Consider the following 17,911-nt stretch of genomic DNA (forward strand, 5'->3'; position numbering starts at 1 on the left):
CACTGCAGGGCTCTAATCTGTTGTTCCTATGGGTCCCACGGGAAAAGGGATCAGTGAGTGTCTTGAAAACTTAGCATTTAAGAGAAGAGAGCTAAAGCAGACTCATTTTAACAGCCTTCTACCCCAAGAGATGGCTTTTAACTGTAATAGTAGGAAGCTGCCAAGCTAGGAAGAGCAAAGCACTTTTGCAGAACAAAGCTGTTATTTCACTGCCTTGTTTTCGTCAGCGTCACGTCAAGGAACCATTATGTGCTCTTAATAAGGGTAATGCTTCCTGATAAACTAGGGGATGATATTCACCAGGCCACATACAACCTGGGAACACCACAGTCCTTCCATTACAGCTGTGCTGCCCTTCAAACTGCAGACAGAAAGGGCTTCTTGAGCCACACTTCCCCTTAGGATGGGCTCAAGTAGTCCCAGACCTCAATCGTCAGGTATGATATCTGCAAGTAAGGAGGGCAGAGCCATCCCACAACAGTCAGCCAGCCCTGGCACTAGCCAGGCTCCAAACCGCATTCCTATGTTCCTACCAGCTGGACAGCTCCACAGGTCACTAAACAGCCCTTGGCCAACCACCTCTGCAAGGATCTTTGGGCAGAATAAGAAGGGGCGGTTGAAGACAATCATTGTGTTTAGTTGCTGTTGGTGTTTTGAGGGAAAAAACATCCTAAGGAAAAAAATTTTCACATCTTGCCTTGCATTGAGGTTGAGGATCCAGCAACTGTTGGCTTCCACAGAGCCAGGGTACCAGGGACCAGTGTGTTCTCCATGTAAGGTGGCAGCTCTCGCAACCATGGGCACCTCTGCTGTCTGACTGGAGATGCATGAGTGGGGCTGGGGCACAGCCTTAGGAGAAACAGACTTTTGACAGGGGAGCATGGAAAGGTTGGAGATCTGCCCAGAGGAAGGTGGGAGTTGCAGGGTATTACAGCGTTTGTACAAATGTTCACAGCGCAAAAAGCACATCTGAGGCAGATTTACCCCCTCCCAACTTCATAAATGTTTGTTTATGAGCCAAGGGAGGCAGATTTGCAGCTCAGGACATGAGCGCTTGAAGCCTGGCACAAACCGCACCCACCACATCAGCAGTGACTTTGGGCAGACTTTCTCACTGTTTTTCAGGAAAATTCTACCCCTGCTAAGTCTTAGTGGGTCACTTGCATTTTGGATAAGTCAATTACAATTTTACAAGGATTTCTTAGAGGAAATGCATCTTCTTCTCACAGGTATTGCTCTGACAGCTCCCAATACTTTATGCTTAGAAAACAGGGATTAGCAGCCTTGGCACTTTTAAAACGAAAGGAAGAGAAGAGAGGTGGATTTGTCTGTTACTACAACATTTATGCTTTATGGAACTGCCTTCACCGAGATGCAAGTCCCCTCTTTGCTAATGGAAAATATTGCCCTGCCATCCATTTGCAATAGTCAATGCGTGGGACAACATCATCGCTTAAGGCCAAAGCAGATCCATTTTAGTAACAACAGCAGAGCAGCTGATGAAAGTGACCCTGTCTCTGCACTTCCCAGCTTAGCTCTTTAGCTGGTTATAATGGACCCCTGTGACCAGTACGGTGGAAAGAAGAGCAGAGTACAAAGGCAGCAGGATGGAAAACTTTTGGCAGCAGGGCAACATTGCCTCTTCTGCAAAAACAGGCCCTGGTAGAAAAACACACTTAAAGACATTAAACAGCTTCCTAGTGCTTTGATTTGATGTTCTTAATAGAAGCTCCTTTACCAGGATTGGACTCTGCAGGGTGCAAATCCCCCTTCCACTTCCCACCATGCCGCAGCACTTTCCCCTCGTGCAGGGCCAGGTCCCTGTGTGGCAGCACTGTCTTTGTACTGGAGAGCACAACCACAGCTTCTTCGCAAGTGTCTTGTAGCCTAAGACAGCACTGCAGCTGCAAAGATCGCTTCCCCCCACCCCTAACATTTATGAAGGGACTGGATTTGCCTTACCTTACCCTGCAGGCTGGCCTCAAGCTCCAGAGCGATTCCTTGGAAAGTCTGGTTTCACCAGAATAGGGCATGCTGAGTGCTGCACGGAGCCAAAACCAGCAGTCCACAGCACAACAGGACAGCGCGGGCCTGCAGATCAGGGCGAGGGACAGGTTAGGCACAGGGCAAACCAAGCCTGACAGCAGCTCAATGCAGCTAACACAGTACTGGGAAGCCCTGCTTGCCAGACAGGGTTGGCAAGAGCTCCCTTGGGGGAGTTTTGAAGGCTGAGTGTTCATCACTTGCAACACTTCTCGGCCCCTGCTCTTCTGCAGGAGGCAAAAATCCTAAGCAGTGCTAGGCGGCATAACCCCCTTAAACACAGTTCAACACAGCACTGCCAGCTCGGTTCCTCTAGCTCTGCAGGCAAAAGCCACCTTCATGGGATGGGTTTCTTGGAGGGTCGCTGCTAATGCAGCTAAGGCTTAGCTCGGAAAGACACCCTTCCTGGCTCTGTGACAGCTGCTTGAAAACACCCCCATGGAAGCAGATTTCTGAGGGAAGAATAAAAAGGTTTGGGGATTTTATTTCCTTCTTTCAGAGGGCTAAAAAATCATTTCTGCATCACTAGCCACAATCCAGGTGTTGTCGTTTCCCTACTGAGCCCACAGGATCCACGTTCTGTTACGAGCTGTTCTCTACAACAGCATGCCAGCTGACTAAAAACCCACAATATATAGGCCCTGCATATTTGGGATTGATTTCTCATCAAAATGCCACCACACTGACTGGTAACATCAGGATGCGTGGGACATGACCCTAGTGAGACCCCCAGCTAACCCACAGCCAGGTGGTCTGGCTGCAAAGAACTGCCTCCACAGGGAGAACCAGAGCACAAACTGTGTCTGCTTTGTCCAGAAATCAAATTACAAAGGCAATGGAAATAATCCAGCACATTTCAGTTACATGGGTGCAGAGTTATTTTTATTGCTTTATTTTTGCTGCTGCTCCTGATAAGTTAACTGGGGCATGCATTATCCATCAATAAAATCAATCAAGCAGCCCAGGCAGTTAATAAGCTGAGTGCCAGAGGGCAGAAAAACCTCCCCATTACCCAAAAGTTTCTTTGATCATCAGGATGGGAGAGCTGCAGTCCCTACTTGCTGCTTGGGCTTAGCACTGTTCTTAATATGTCATGGCAGCTTGTGCTTTATAAGTGGAAACCTTTCACTTTCCAGTGACTCAGCCACCAACTGATATAAGGAACCACCACAAAACCCAGCGTCCCCGGGTTTGTCTCCAGTAAACTGAACACGAGATGCTAACACAGCTGCCATGGGAAAGAGCCTGTTTGTGGGAAGGGAGCCCACAGGACCCCCAAGGTTTGAAAGGACTTCAGGAGGTCTCCGGTCCAACCCGATGCCCAGAGCAGGGTCAGCTTTGACGTTAGACCAGGTTGCTCAGGGCTTTATCCAGTTGTGCAGTCCACGTCCTTGGAGATTTTTCAAGGCCCAACTTCTCTGGGCAGCCTGTGCTTCAGTGCTGACTGCCCTTATCTTTCCCCCCCCCCCCCCCCCCGATATCCAGTTATCTAGGTCCCTCTGAACAGCAGCCCTGCCTTCCAGTGTAACAACTGCATCCCCAGCTGGTATCATCTGCAAACAGGACAAGTCTCAGGATAGACTGTGAGGAACTCCACTTGTAATCAATCGCCATGTGGAATACAAGCCGTTAACTACTGCCTTCGGAGCCTAAATAACTAAATTTGACATTTTGCATTTGTGGGTTTTCAAAAAAATGGGAACACACTCCTGCACAAACTGCCAGAAGACAGAGGAGGGGCAAGAGGAAGACATCCAAGCAAATCACCAAAAAAACACTAAGAAGCCTTCTGACCCACTGGGAAAGCACAGCAGCACAATGAGGAATGGGACAGCTTCTAAACACATTTCCTTGCATTACCGGCACAAAGCAGAAAGGTGACAAAGATGCTGCACTGGGGACCACCTTCTCCAAGAGCAGGGGTTACATGCCCCAGATAACAGCCAGGAGACCTCTTGGCCCTTGGCTATGCATGCAGGGAGCCTTCTTCTGCCTGATTTATGCTCTCCTCCCAGGCCCTCCCTGGATAACTGCAGGCTCACCGTTGGAGGAGCAGGCAGCAGCAGACTGGGGAGGTCAGCGGGGGCAGAGGGCTCTGGGGTCAGCAGCAGAGACGATGAAGGAAGACCTGGAAGAGAGAGGGAGACCTCAGCACCCTGGGGTGGACCTGGCAAACTGCCCTCTCCCCTGCACAGGCAGGGTAACCTGCAGCTGAGCAGCCTCCCACCGCTGACACCAGGTCTCTGGGAGGGCCAGAACAGCTCAGGGAAAGCAAACAGGCAATCAGGAGCCAGGGTCTGTTGCAAGGAAAATAGCCTCAAGTCAGTGAATTTGGACTAAGCATTTTGATAATTTTGTAAAAAAAAAAAAGTTGGTAAATTCAGTAATTTTGCCAGTCAGCACAAATTGCTGGTCACCAGTTCAGATATTGAGAAAAAGAAAACCCAAACTGTTAAACATCTATCCTCCCTTTTCCCTAGGTCAAATTTCTATATTTTCACCATGGTCACAGTCCCTCTGGGGCATCCATACCTTCTTTTAACAACCATCCTCAGCTACTGGCTTTTCTGAAATATATTAGAGCAGGGGCACCACATGCTCCTCTGACTGGCTGAAGTATGAGCACAGAAAGGTAGAATCTGGGGCTTTCCCCTGAGTTTCAGGGCCAACAAGGACCAGCTGTGAGCAGCATACTGCAGCCCAAAGCCTCCTCCTGCACCAGTCCCTACAACATCCCTCCCCAGGGATCACCCCCAACCTCATCTGAGCTTCATCAAAATATATGCAAAGAAGGAAGCTCAGACGAGGATTCAGCCTGTAGGAGGAAAAGAGGTTGCAAATAAATCCTAGTCCTACTTGCCGTCACCTGCACTGGGCCATCAGCCCCCCATGCCCTGCAGCCCATCTGGATGCAACCCCTCTCTCCCAGCCCTGAGGGCACATCCTGCACAGCATCCAGCACCCTGCCTCCGAGCACTGCCCTCCTGCGCACCACACCACGCACACAGACAAACAAGCTGCAGAGAGGCAAGCAGTACTCGCTGAAGGGATCCAAGATGGATGAAATTCCTCTGTCTGCTCAGGACACAAAGGTGTCAACACTGTTAAGTCTAGCTTTTTGCAGCACCCAGAAAAGAGTCTCATGGGAAAGACTCAAGAAAGCAGGGGGGGACAGCAGAAACCTGTCTCACTTCAGTCTGCCCATTTCTACTTTATGCACATCTCAGCTCTGACTTGCAAATGTGAGCCAGAGAAGGGAGAGGAAAAACAAAACACCAGGGATACGAAATCTACTTTCTCTGTTTTTCCTCTTGGCTCATGCAGTAGAGGTGGTGGAAAGCATTGCTCCCTTCCTGCATTGCCAGCTTGCCCACTAGCTCTTATTTACTAATTACATAAGTACCATTTCCAAATTCAGCCCTTGCCTCCAAGAGGAAGGTTCACCTATGTGTGGCAGCTACACCCTACAAAGGGGGGGGTGGAGGAAGGATGTCCTCTCCAGGACTGCTTCTCTGCTCCAGGATGCTCAGGCCAATTTTGATAAAAGTCCAGAATAAACTAGCAGTTCATTAATCTCTGCCTGCCTCATTCCCTAACCCTTCACCCCTTCCATCTCTATTAATAGGATGGAATCCTCTCTCGATTCAGCTATTTACCATGAAAATTAGAACAATGAACATTAAACAGCCCTGACCTCCTGAACGATATTCAAGTGGAGTCACTCAGGATGGATAAGGATTCCCTTATAAACCATGCAGTGGCAAAGATACCCAGATCTCAGCAAAAAAATCACATCTCTTACTCCCAGATAAAAGCATATGAAGATGCAATTAATCCCACTGCATGTATTAGTAACCAGCAGTAGGAGACGTTGCATCATTGACAGAGCCAGTCCCTTAGAGCAGCAGAAAGTCAAAGTAGATAGACATTCACATTCTTAACTCTGCCCAGAGAGGCACCAACTGACACTTATGACTAGCTCCTACCCTGAGCAGCACAGACCCAGCTTAGAAAAGTACTTCCCAGTGGGCTCATGCTAAAAAACACATGCTGACTCCCATGGAGCTCGGTAGGATTGTTGCCTTGCCTGAAGCATCCTGCATGTGCTGAAGGACTTGCCTTGCCTGAAGCATCCTGCATGTGCTGAAGGACTTGCCTTGCCTGAAGCATCCTGCATGTGCTGAAGGACTTGGCCACCTCACTTCAAACTGTTGAAAGTTTTTCAAGATTTCATCTTGCATGATTAAGAAAAAAAAATCACCTTGATGTGACCAAGTGTTCTTTAAAGATGGGTTTGACCTTGTGGCATTAATAGCAGGTAAAGGTGTGTGCTGATCACCACCCATGCCCAACTCTGAGCCATGGACAGGCACAGGGAATGTCTTGGGATTTTCATTTGAGGGTACATTATATGAAAGCCTTCAGTAGCTTTTGAAGGCAGCCTGATGAGTCCATGCTATTCTATGAAGCTCAATGGGGACAAAAATCCTGTCTGACCCCAGCTGTTAAAATTGTTTAGGATCCAGAGAGTCTATATATTCACACAACAATTAGTCTCCTTGCAAACTCTGTATCCCAAAACAAAGAACTGAACCCAGGTCTTGCAGGAGCACACAAAGCAGCAAAACCACAGTTTCAGGGGAAAGGCACAAACCCTGCTTCACTGCAGAGTCACAACCGCTCTTTTCCCCAAGAAGGATGAGCCTTCAGACATCATCCACTTGAATGGATTTGAGACAAGAGCTGCTGCTTACCCCTCCTCGTGCATGTAGCTATTTTGAGGCGCACTGACAAGTATTTCCACGCGTGAGCTGGTCCTGTGCATGTTTCCGTGAGGCAGCCTTTGAGGCTGTGACAGCTCTCCTGCTTCCATTCTGGCTGGAATAGAGACAGTAAATGATGCTTCTGAGGACATTTGCAGGCATCCAAAGTGACATCTGGAAGTCAAAGCTACTTCTGGCACTATGTTTGTGAGTTTTCCAAAAGAACCTCAGGCCTGCATGCTTTTGTGCAATAGATGGAGGCAGGAGCCACATCCATCTGGAGCACCACACACTAGTTCTCAAGCAAGGCTGGAAGCAGCACAAACAAACCTGGGATAGCTATTGTTTTAAAAATAACTATGCAAGCACTGAGCAGTTTGCCTTTCTGAAAGGCATCAGAAGCTCCACCAAGGCAGTATAACCACTGCAGCTCTGCAACATGGGAACGAGGGTTCAGGCGGTAGCTTTTCTTGCTAGATTTTATGCTCAGATGAATCTAGGAGATGGCAGGGCAAATTTCTTCTCCACAAAAGAAGTTGGATAAGAGCCCTGCCTGGCCTCAGCTGAGGGAAAAGAGGGAGGAATGTGTACCAGCAGCCGATTCTTCCCACCACCACCACCAGTCTGCTCCTGCAAGCGCTAAACCCCAGCTAAGAGCATGGTCCCTGCAGGCAGCACACCTACCCTGGGCATCAGCCCATCCAGCTTAGCAAGCAGAGAAGGGGCCAGGCTGTGAGAGACTGTATGTGCTGGGGAGCTCCAAGGCAGAAATGAGAGGTTTGCCTTGTTCTCTCTAGGCCCTAGGACCCTTGGCTACCTCTTGCAGCATGAGCACAGGAAGCCAGGAGCTGCCTTCCTCATGCGTTACAACTTTCCTCTTCCGCTGGCACAGCTAGAGGTATCTACTCTGCCATCACTGCATTATGTAGCCAGGCAGGGTTTGAACTCCATCCAGTATCCCCGCTTCCCCTCCTGTCTCTAAAAGGCTGCAGCCTCCCCACATATCCAGCACCTGCACACAGATGCAAGTCCCTCAGCCCCCATAGGCAGATGGGGGGAAATCCCTCTGAACAAGAAAACAGACAGCATGTCATATACACCAGCTTTAGCACAGATGGGCCAGGGCACAGCCCCATTGCACAGGGAGGCACCAAGAAGAGCAGCACAGCTTCCTGCTCAGCCTCACAGCAGGGCCCTACACCACACAGGGCATCCAGGCTCACACACTCCCCTGCTGCTCAGCTCAGCAGTAGCTGGGATGCCTCTGGCCCAAACAAATAGATCACAGAGGGAGGCACTTTGACCAGCTCCCCAAACAAAGCTTATGAGGCCCAAAAAAAAAATTTCCAGTGACCCTGCCCAGAGTTTCCCCACCACTGTACTTACTCAGAGCTGGAAATGCAGAAGCAGCCTCCCTGCAGGACTCCAGCAAGCTGCCCCATACCACAGCCCCAGCACCCCAAGTACCAGCAGGCCTTCTGATGTCCTCTACCTCACTTCACATACCTCTGCTGTAAGGAAGAGGCACCAAAAAGCCTACTCTGGTACCCATCCTGCCTCCCCTACGTACTGAGAAGTCAAAAAAAAGGAGGCTGTGCCCCTATATTTACAGACCCTATTGCAACCTGAGTGCACAGGTGCCCCATATAAAATCAGCCAATCAAAGTTGATTTTAGCTTAGCCTCACTTGTGAGCACTTGGCTCTTTGTACTGCTAATGGAGCTTGCTCGGTCCTGTGTGCGGAGCTTGGCCATTAAGGGAAACCCAGGGCTCTCATATGGGGTTAGAGATCCTCCAAAGGTGCACAGGGAGCTATAAAAGCTCACAGATACCCTCTTACTTTATTGCAAGTCCACAAGGGAAATACAAGCTGCTTTATTTATCTAAAGGACAGCATGCACTGCAGCTTGCAATGGATGCCCTGGAGAGGAGGGGGTGTTCTTCCTCCATATCACCCAAATTCATGAGCTATAAAACACTTTGCAGATGTTACAGAAGGGAGTCTCAGCGAGACAGCTCCATCTGCGTTACTCTCTCCGGCTCCCAGCTTCCCCTCTGGGTTGGAGAGGACCCTGCGCTGCGCTCCAGTCAAGATGAGGTGCAGCAGCTCTTGTGTGCTGGGCTGGTGGGATCTGTTTTGTTTTGCTGTTTGGGTTTTTAGTGACACTGCTCATCACAAAGGAGAGAGAACAATCCTTTCCTGACCTGTGTTCCCATCATTCAGCTTACTGTACGTTTTACACAGACAGAGGCAATGATTTTAATGTCCCAGTGAAAAAGCCGTCAGAATGAATCAGCCTCAAAAGGCAGACTCCAGTGATGGTTTCTCTTCCCAGGCACAGCCTGGGCAAGGAAAACCGATTCAAGTGCTGCACACGCACACACACACGCGTGCGTGCACCACCACTACCCATTGTTTTTCAGCCTTTTAATGAAACATCCTTCAAAGCCCAGCTCCTCAAGATAGGAATGCAGGGAGCTCAATGTATGGGGCACGTAGGTGAGCTTCTCCCCTGGATGTGCTGCGGCGAGAAGGGGCAGCCCTACGCAGAGAAGCCAGTGTGACATGATAGGAAATGAGCGCTCTGAAGCCATCAGAGTCTCTGCAGAGATAAGCTGAGAAAAGCCATGAGCTACATGAGCAGAGCTGACATCTGCCCCCTGGGTGGGTACCTAATGAACGGAGACATTGTCCATTTGGGGAGATGAAGTAAAGTTAAAAGATTTCCAAGCTGACACCTTGTAGTCTCCATCAGTATTCCTGTCGGAAACAGCACTGCAAGGTGAATGGACATGGGGGAATAGAAACCCAGCCTCCTCCAGGCTCTGCAGCAAAGTGGGTAAGCGGGCCGGGGCGAAGGGATGCAGAGCTATCAGCTAGCTAGCTCAGCACCTCATCACTGCATCCCCCCACCAGGAACTCCCCACTGCAATTTTCTGCCACATTAGTGAGCTGGGGGAGAAACCAGTGCTTTGTGCAAGCTGCCCGAGGAACGCATTGGGAGCGTCCTCGTGAGGAGACCGGTGGGGATCCAGCGCAGTCGCACGCCTGCTGAAAAGGCAATGGCACCAGCAGAGGGCATTCCCGGAGCCCACCCAGCCCTGGGGACTCATGTGTCCAGGTCTTTCCAGCAGCTTGGGTGCAGCCTGCTAGACCAGCCTTTCGGCTCAGGTCTGTGCACGGGCAAGGGCTCTCGTGCGCCTAGGAACCTGCTGGCGCCAGCGTGCCCTTCGGCACCAACCCTGTCCAGCAACCTCTGCCGATCTGTGCGGTGGGCTGGTGCGGGCCCGGTGCCAGAGCAGCATGGGAGCGGGACAGTGCTCAGCACGCCTCCATCTCCTTGCCGTGGAGGCCAACAGAAGCGCCCGGGGAAGTGCCAACCCCCCGGCAGAGACACTGCTCCCTCCTTCTCTGCCCCTGCCACTTCTGCAAACCTAGTTCAGTCAGGCTGTATAAATCCACCCTCTGTAAGTTTACTTGTCATTAGCTCTTTTTTTAACTTACCTCCAGCCTCTTTATTAGCTATCACCTTAAACAGCATCTAGTGACGAGATGGGATTGTCAGAGTGGAGCATGAAGAAAGGGGGAGTCCCTTGCCTCCTGTATCAGCGAGAGCTCCAGAAAACACTCAAGTGGAAACGTTTGTGAACGTCAGCTAATAAGTCCCTTCCCGCCGCTAAATTTGCCCCCCAAATCCTTGCAGGCACATCCCGGGTCTGTCTGGGAAAGCTCATTTCTTTCATGCCCCGTGAAGGTGCTTTTCTTTCTCAAGCCTCTTCTCCATTCATCAGCCTACTTTACCAAAGATTGAAGATTTTTTTTTCCAGGGAAATGATCTCTCTTAGCCCTTACCAGCTTACAGGGGGATCCTCCAGAATCTGCAATGCTTTCTACCAGCTAGCAAAAGCTTAAAAAAAATTAGCATCTTTGTCAGGTCTTTGTATAGTTTTCATCAACACTATCAACAAACACCTGCAGTAATCTAGGGTATAAAACATCACTATCAGGATTTTTATCCATATAGGTGTGAGATTGTTTGCTACCTTCCTAAACATGTAGCCAGGGATGCCCTGTCCTTGTCTTGGTTAGGGCAATCATCTCCCGAACATGCCTTTCAACAAGGTGAGATATTTAAATCCCTGTCGGTAGGACAGAGATGCTTTTCTCCACCCTGCTCCCCGCCAACTTTTCAGCCTCTCTTCTTACAGTGTAGCTGCCCTGCCATGTGAGCACAACTTGTAGGATTTGCTCCTTCTTTTGGTGTGGGTCACATCTCATCGGGTTGGAGCTCCACAAATAGCCCCATTTGCTTTCTGCGGTCTCTAACTGCCATGGCAGAGCAGGCCTCATCCACAAACTGGAGCAGCTCTGGTTTATTAGAGCTCTGAAACCGTTGCAAAAAACTCTGAATGAGGGTAGGCCTGGGAGTAGCCTTCCAAAACACACACTTTCCCCGGGATCACTTCGATCTCGCACTTTGCTTGCACTTGGGTCCCTCAGTGCAGGCACAGTGGATATTGCTGTGTTATATCCTGTCCCATCTTTAGGACATTAGCCAGGAAAATGCCCACCTGCAGCCAGCAAGCAGCAGATTGTGCTCAGGGCCAAGGAAGTATCTCGTCCTGGTGTACAGTGCAGGCGATGTGCACGAAGCGAATGTGATACCTTTGGAAAGGAGGTGTGCCTGCAGGTCCAAAACTTTGTGTGCAGCCATATGGGTGCACAGAAAACCTGTGGTCATGATCCACAACCCTGATGAGCTTCAGTCAGCTGGGAAGAGGAGGCAAGATATGGCCTCTGTGAAGGCCCTCGTGCAGAAGCCGCTTGCAGGGCCACCATGATCCTTAGCATAGAGCATCGCTGGGATGTGTGTGATCTTCCACTGCGCGAGCTCAGGGACGGCTTTTCACTGAGTACCTGAAATAGATTGTGGCTGCTGGCTTTCCTCCGCTGCGCTTTCGCTCCTTCTCCTTCGGTGAAGGCTTTGCTTGTCACTTTGATTCTTCCCGAGCCCTTGCTCCTCGGGAGCGCTGGCCGCCTGGGGCCATGTGGGCGTCTGCTGGGGTGGCTCGCGGCACGGCAAGGCACGGCAAGGGAAGCCCTGGGACCAGAGTGGGGTTGGCAGGCCTCAGTAAGAGCGGGCAGAGCGCGTGAAGAAGGCAGAGCCAGCCCTGGGGATGGCAGCAGTGCTCACAAATGCTGGTGACCCATCCAAGAAGTACATGCCTGCAGCCCCAAGGGGGCGGCCCTCTCCCCTGCCAAGCCACACTTTTGGGGGAAGCTGGGCGCAAACCCACCCACAGCTTCACCTGGGGTGCAGGAACTGCACACAGGGACAGTGGGACCAGTGCAAAGGGGCTAGGTTTGGGAGAACCTCACAGTCCATGCCTGGAGGTCTGTCCCAACTTGACAGCTAAACAACATGTGCTGCCTTCAGCTGCCACTGACATAAGCACAAGATGGAGAGGGCCGTGTTGCCCTTCACCTTCCCAGTGCCAAAGAGATGCTGGGTGAGTCCAGGAAGGAGAGAGACAGTCCGATAAAACAGCATGGTCTGTCTCTAACTGGGGAAGTGATCAGGAGAGAGGACCAAGGGCTCGGGAGGCCATACCACCACCAGCATTGGGACTGATTTGAGCAGCGGTGAGAGAGCAAGCCATGCTTGGTCCCAGCCTGCCACTGACATAAGCAGCACAGCGCCAAGGAGGAAATGCAGCCGTGGAGCCGGGGTGCGTGTGCGCGAGCACATGGCGATCTGGGCCCTGCAGATGGTGGCTGCTGCTCTTCCTGGGAGACGTAGGGCACCGGTTTGTAGTGACCTGCTAGACTCGAGCAGATGGAGCGACCTCAAATCCTCCCATAAGCTGGGCAACGGAACTAATCTTTTAGAGGACAAATCAGTTGGAAAGGGGGAAGCTCAGTGTTTGGCCTTTTTCTCCCTCTTTAAGCAAAAACTGGTGGTGCTTTTCAGATTGTTTCAGAGCAATGCTTTTTTTTTTTTTTTTTCTGAGAACTAAAAGCAATGCCAGCGATGCCCAGCCAGGGCTTCTACTCCTTATGGGCCTCAAAACGTCACAGTCACTGTCAGCACGTTGGTGAAGGACATGCTGCATCCCCTGACCTGCAGATATTCAGCAAGGCCAGGAGCTCATTAGGAAAATCTGATTCTTGACCACTGTTAATCTCCTTTTACCTGGAAGTTCAAGGAGAAGAACATGCCGCGGTGAAAGGCGTCTCTGCAGGCTGTTCTGAGAGGAGTCTCAGTTTTCTCCTCCCTTTGCTCCAAAGGCTTTTATGTCATGGTTTTCTTGCTATTTCTTTTTGTTTAGTCAAATGCCAGCCTAGCAAATGCACTCCAAAGCCAGATCATGGTAATAGTTATCCTATGGGCTCTAAATGCCTGAGCCTACACACAGAAACCCTGCAATTACATCACACAGACTGGCTCTGCTTGACCCACGCAGTCCTATTTTTCACCTAGGGGAATAGATGAAAACAGCATATGTGTGGCTAGATCAAGATGATAGCAGGGAAACAGGGCTCTTGGAAGTGAGTCAAGAGGTCTCCAGAGGAGTTGAAGGAAAGGCTGGCCAAATGGCAATGAGCAGACAGGCACAAGGCAAAGCCCACAGCTGACAACAGCTCAGCACATCACAAGCACCCGAGATCCAGCCCCCTGCGCCACAGTGGAAGACTGAGCAAAGCGAGTTGGGGACCACTGCCACACTCTGCTCTTCTTGCTGGCAACCCTGTCTGCCACCAGCTTTTGGTGTCTCTCGGAGGGACCCCACGGCTGTGGCCCGCGGGGCAGGGATCACGAGACCCTGCAGCCGAAGCACAAACATTCATCCTACAAAGGGTGGAGGAAGAAGCTCTGGGGTCTTGTGTCCCCCAATGGGTATCGGAGATCCCAGCAGAGCTGGTGGAGCCCTAATTGCTTCTCGTTTTGAGACAGGCAGATACTGCTTCTAGGTCACAGTGAGCTAAGCAATAAATGCCCTAGATAGGGAGATAAGGCAGATAGATGCTTTTCAACTAGGGGAGAACCACATCTGGCAAGTTTTTAAAACTTCCAAAGCATTCCCCAGACCGTGTCTCTGGCAACAAAGCTCTGTGGTTTTGCTGTACTTGAGAAATCCTTGGTGGGATTAGGAAGCATTAGGAACAGCCCCCAGGATAAAAAGTACAGTATACAAAGGAATCTAAAATCCTTTTTTCCCTCATGGAAGGACAAGGATTAGGTCCATTAGACCAGGCTATTTTGGGTCATCAGGAGGGGATTTGGAGAGTCAAACATGCTGATGCACTCTCCAAATCATGGAAATTACTAAAAGGATTAGGAGTGACGTAACAAGCTGATTTCAAACCACAATTATGTACCAGCTCTAATAGCACCTAGTCAAGGCATTAGTAGAGCTGAGCTCTAGCTGGAAAAAGTCACGGGCAGATCACTGGGACACAGCATGTAGCTTTATTACCTGCAGCCAGACCCACCTCACTCTAGTGGAGAGTCACTTCTGAGAAGAACCGGGAGGCGTTTTTCTTTCCAAAATACCTGAGAGCAAAGACCAGCCCAAGGATTCAACAGGGTTTTTGGTACTGCAGGATGTCCAAGCTCATGCTGGGGTGGCTTTGCAAAGCAGGGCACCGTGACAGAAGGCTCCTCAAGCCTGGATTTGGGCACACAGTCCAGCCCTGTTCTCTGGGCCATCTGCAAGAAGCAAACTCCCCTGGTTCATTTTCCTTCTGCTCTGGGCGAAAATGAGAACAAGGAAGTCAGCAAATTTACTGCCCTTCTCCAGTCTTCTTTCTTTTTCTCTTTCTTTTTTTTTCCTTCCATCCTTTTTTATCATTGTCCTTTTCCTTGCTTAAGGGCTGACAAAATTACTCCTGCCTGTTTGCGAAAGGAAAACAGCTTGCCAAATATTGTCAGTTTTACTCCGAAAACTCTGGAGTGTTTTCTAGCAGCATCAGGGAGAGTTGCTGACAACGTGCATTTTAGCTCCTATAATCGCTTGAAAGAAGAAGGCTGCAGTCCAGAGGATAAGAGCCAGGGCTGAGCTGAGACCATATATGGATTGGGACGTATAGCATTCAGGTATGGTTTGCACCCTAGTGCCCTGAAGGAGTAACACAGGCCCCCGATAGTCCGGCAGCTAACTAGCCAGAGTAACCATGGAGGTTGGTGAAGTCCTCACTGAGGCATAATATGCTTCTGCATGGCACAGCATCACCTACACCATCATGCTGAACCACCACCAAGGACTGTGTTACAGGGGTTGAGAGCTGACTGGCTCCAAAGCAGTGTCACTCAAGGCTGAAGTTTGCTCCCCGGGAGGGTCTGCAGGAATGAGCTGGCCACTTGGACCAAAGGGAGATAAAAATGTGAAACCATGAGTGTTAAATGCACAGATAATGTCTGTATTGGCAATACAGGGAGGGAGAAAAAAGACAATGGGGCTTGCTTGGAAAGCCAGACCCATAACTGAATCAGTAGGTGCAATGAAACGTCCTGGAAGAGTATGGTACTAGGGCTGAGCTATCAGTCACCCCACCAGGACAACAACCACCAAAGGATGCGCAGTAAAAATCAGCAACTTTGGATACCTCACTCACCTGTCCTCCACCATGCACCAAATGTAAGGCAGAGCAGGGCCAGGCACAAAGTCAGCTTGGAGAAAGGGGTCAGAAAACCCACCGAGAAGAAGCAACTCTTGGTGTAATCAGAACTCATCTGGTCACTCACCTTGAGCAACCTGCTCTTGCTTTGACGTTAGCCCAAGGGTTGGACTAGAGACCTCCAGAGGTGCTGCTAACCCAGCTCTCTCTGTGCATCTAGGCAGGAGCAGAGATTGCAAAAAACAGACAGCAGGGCATAGGACTTCTCCACATACAAAACTGCTTTTTCACACTGCAGCTGGTGACACAAGAACTGGCTCCCAGCACACGCTGCAGAGGCCAAAAATCTGCTTGGGCTCCAAAGGGGCTCACGTCCATCGGTGGACACTAAACCTTACCATCCAGACACAGCCTTGGATTCTGGGAATGCAGAAACTGGAGACTGCTAGCAGGACCAAGGAAGGAGATTAAGGGAAAGCTCCTGCTATGTGTGCTCCCTGCACCCTTCCCTCTGCATAGCCCTATGCATATCTGTGATCCCGCCGCCCACTGGCAGAGACAGGGATGGTACCTTCCCCATTCATCTACACTGAGCGGAAAATAGGACTGCTTGGCTAGCTGGAGCCTGGATTTCATTGCACTTTACTGGGCCTGGGTGCTCAGTCTGCACATGGAGCCAGGCCAGCTGGCGTTATCCCATCTGTGACTCTAAGAAGGGCAGAGCCAGCCACCTTCCCACTGGCTTCACCATGAACAGAGCTGGGATCCTTGCTGGCAGCACTTTCCAAGGCTCTCCTTGAGGAACTCAGCATATATGTAAGGGTTCCCAAAATCCCCTGGAGGAGTAGCACGTTTTCCAAATGGGGAAACTGAGTCACGAAGTGGTCCAGACAAGCAAGGTGTATAAAGAGATCATGCCACGTGGATTTTTCAGCAGGCACAAAAAAAAAGGCAGCATCACCAAAATCTGGGCCGTGCTTATGCAAGCCTCATGAAAAAAAGCCCAGACCTAAAGAGAGGTGAGGTGCTTGCCAGGCCTATCCCAGGCACTTATGACAGCCCTTCACTGGGAAAACTTACTGCTAAAAGCCTGGACCCACTCCTCTCCCAGTCTCTGCAGTGGGCTCTGCTCATCCACCTGGCATTAACATGCCTCGTGTGAATCAGGGCAGTCATTTGTAAAGAGCAAATGTTACACGGGAGGGATTTTTTTTTCCTCCAGGAATTAAAAAGGTCATTTCAGCACAGTTGCTAGCAAAATGCTGCCACCTGACCTGTGGGGATACTATGAGATTAAGGAAAGTGCCTTCTGCCCTGCACAGCTGGGGTTTGTCTCAGACTAGGGCAGGAGCATCCTGGCCCAGAATCAGAGGATGCAGGGATGGGGAAGGACTAGGCAGGGTTAAGCCCCACCAGCACAGCTCTCACAAAGGCAAGGGATTTTTCCAGGCCCAACACTGCTAGAATCAGGGCTCGGTTTAGTGGAGGACACAAGCAGAGCAGGGCCAATGTCAATCACTAGCGCCTCTCTGAGTGCAGAAATCCCACCCACAGATGCAGCACCCAGTTCCTGCCAGAGCCACATCCTAATCATAGCATCTACTGGCAGTGGGAGTGGGAATCATCTGCTCCAGAGGGACAAGGATTCAGGCATGGGAAGTGGATGTAGCCAGGTGAAAGAGCCGTGTGTGGAGGAGAGGGTGACCATGCCTGTATGTTATTCCTGGGCCAGCAGCTGCCAGCAGCCCAGAGGAGAGGGAATTATCCAAGTATTGAATGTAGGTCACCACTTGAGGGGAGAGGGGAGGCATTTCCAGTGCAGTTCAGCTTGGAAATTCAGCTGGCACTCGGCACTGATGTGCCAGGTGGCCTCCCGCCACAGCTTAATGTCTTCCAGGAAAGGCAGTGGTGTCAAAGCGGGATCTCCTTGGAGGCATCAGGCATCCGCAGGGCTGTTTCTCTGCACCTCGCCATACTCGTACCATCCTTCCCATCAGATGCTTGCACCTGGCCCTGTGCACCCCGCAAGATCCTTCTCTGTGCTTGTGTTTCAGTCCTCTCACATCTGCCCAAAGGCTGCCCAGCTTCATGCACCTCTGGATGCCACCTGGATGGCGGTAGCACAGCGGGCCGGACGCCTGGTTTCCTCTGTGAGGACTGTAGGGAGAGCGTGGCTGTACCAGGCTGTGAAGACATCCGTGCTAGGCTGCGAGGTGGGCAGTCGGGGACTGGAAGGAGCATGTCTTGCTACAAGGCCTGGGGGGAAGGAGCAGGGAGCCCAATCCTGAGCAGTCCCTGAAACATCCTCCTCCCTCCCTTGCTCTTGCTCAGCAGCCAGCCTGTCTCTGTACGCGCTGTCCCCACTAGAGGACCCCTGCGACTGTCTCTGCTCTGCAAGAAGACCTGTCTCAGCTTTAATTTCCCATGGGAGGCTGTCAAGCACAGCTTCAAAAGCTCGTTTGGAGAGAAAAGCAGTGTCTGTGTT

The 17,911-nt window shown here is 50.8% G+C and overlaps 1 protein-coding gene across 9 annotated transcripts in view; it reads right to left on the reverse strand.

The window, feature by feature from the left end:
- Positions 1 to 17,911, reverse strand: part of PCBP3 (poly(rC) binding protein 3) — a 92,212-nt gene that overhangs the window by 62,699 nt on the left and 11,602 nt on the right. For 5 of the 9 annotated variants that reach the window (XM_068949579.1, XM_068949576.1, XM_068949572.1 and 2 more), the window contains 2 exons: positions 4,086 to 4,171; positions 1,963 to 2,091 (listed from right to left, as the gene is read on the reverse strand). The exons of 1 other annotated variant lie outside the window; for it this stretch is intronic. Coding sequence is in view for 2 of the 8 variants with exons in the window: in XM_068949573.1 (XP_068805674.1) it covers positions 1,968 to 2,033 (66 nt within the window). In the remaining 6 variants the exon portion in view is untranslated. Of the gene's footprint in view, positions 1 to 1,962; positions 2,092 to 4,085; positions 4,172 to 17,911 lie in introns of those variants that run through there. 3 more of the 9 variants (XM_068949573.1, XM_068949578.1, XM_068949571.1) reach the window with 3 other exon arrangements.

The sequence above is a fragment of the Struthio camelus genome, chromosome 6, assembly GCF_040807025.1.
Source record: "Struthio camelus isolate bStrCam1 chromosome 6, bStrCam1.hap1, whole genome shotgun sequence".
Taxonomy (NCBI): domain Eukaryota; kingdom Metazoa; phylum Chordata; class Aves; order Struthioniformes; family Struthionidae; genus Struthio; species Struthio camelus.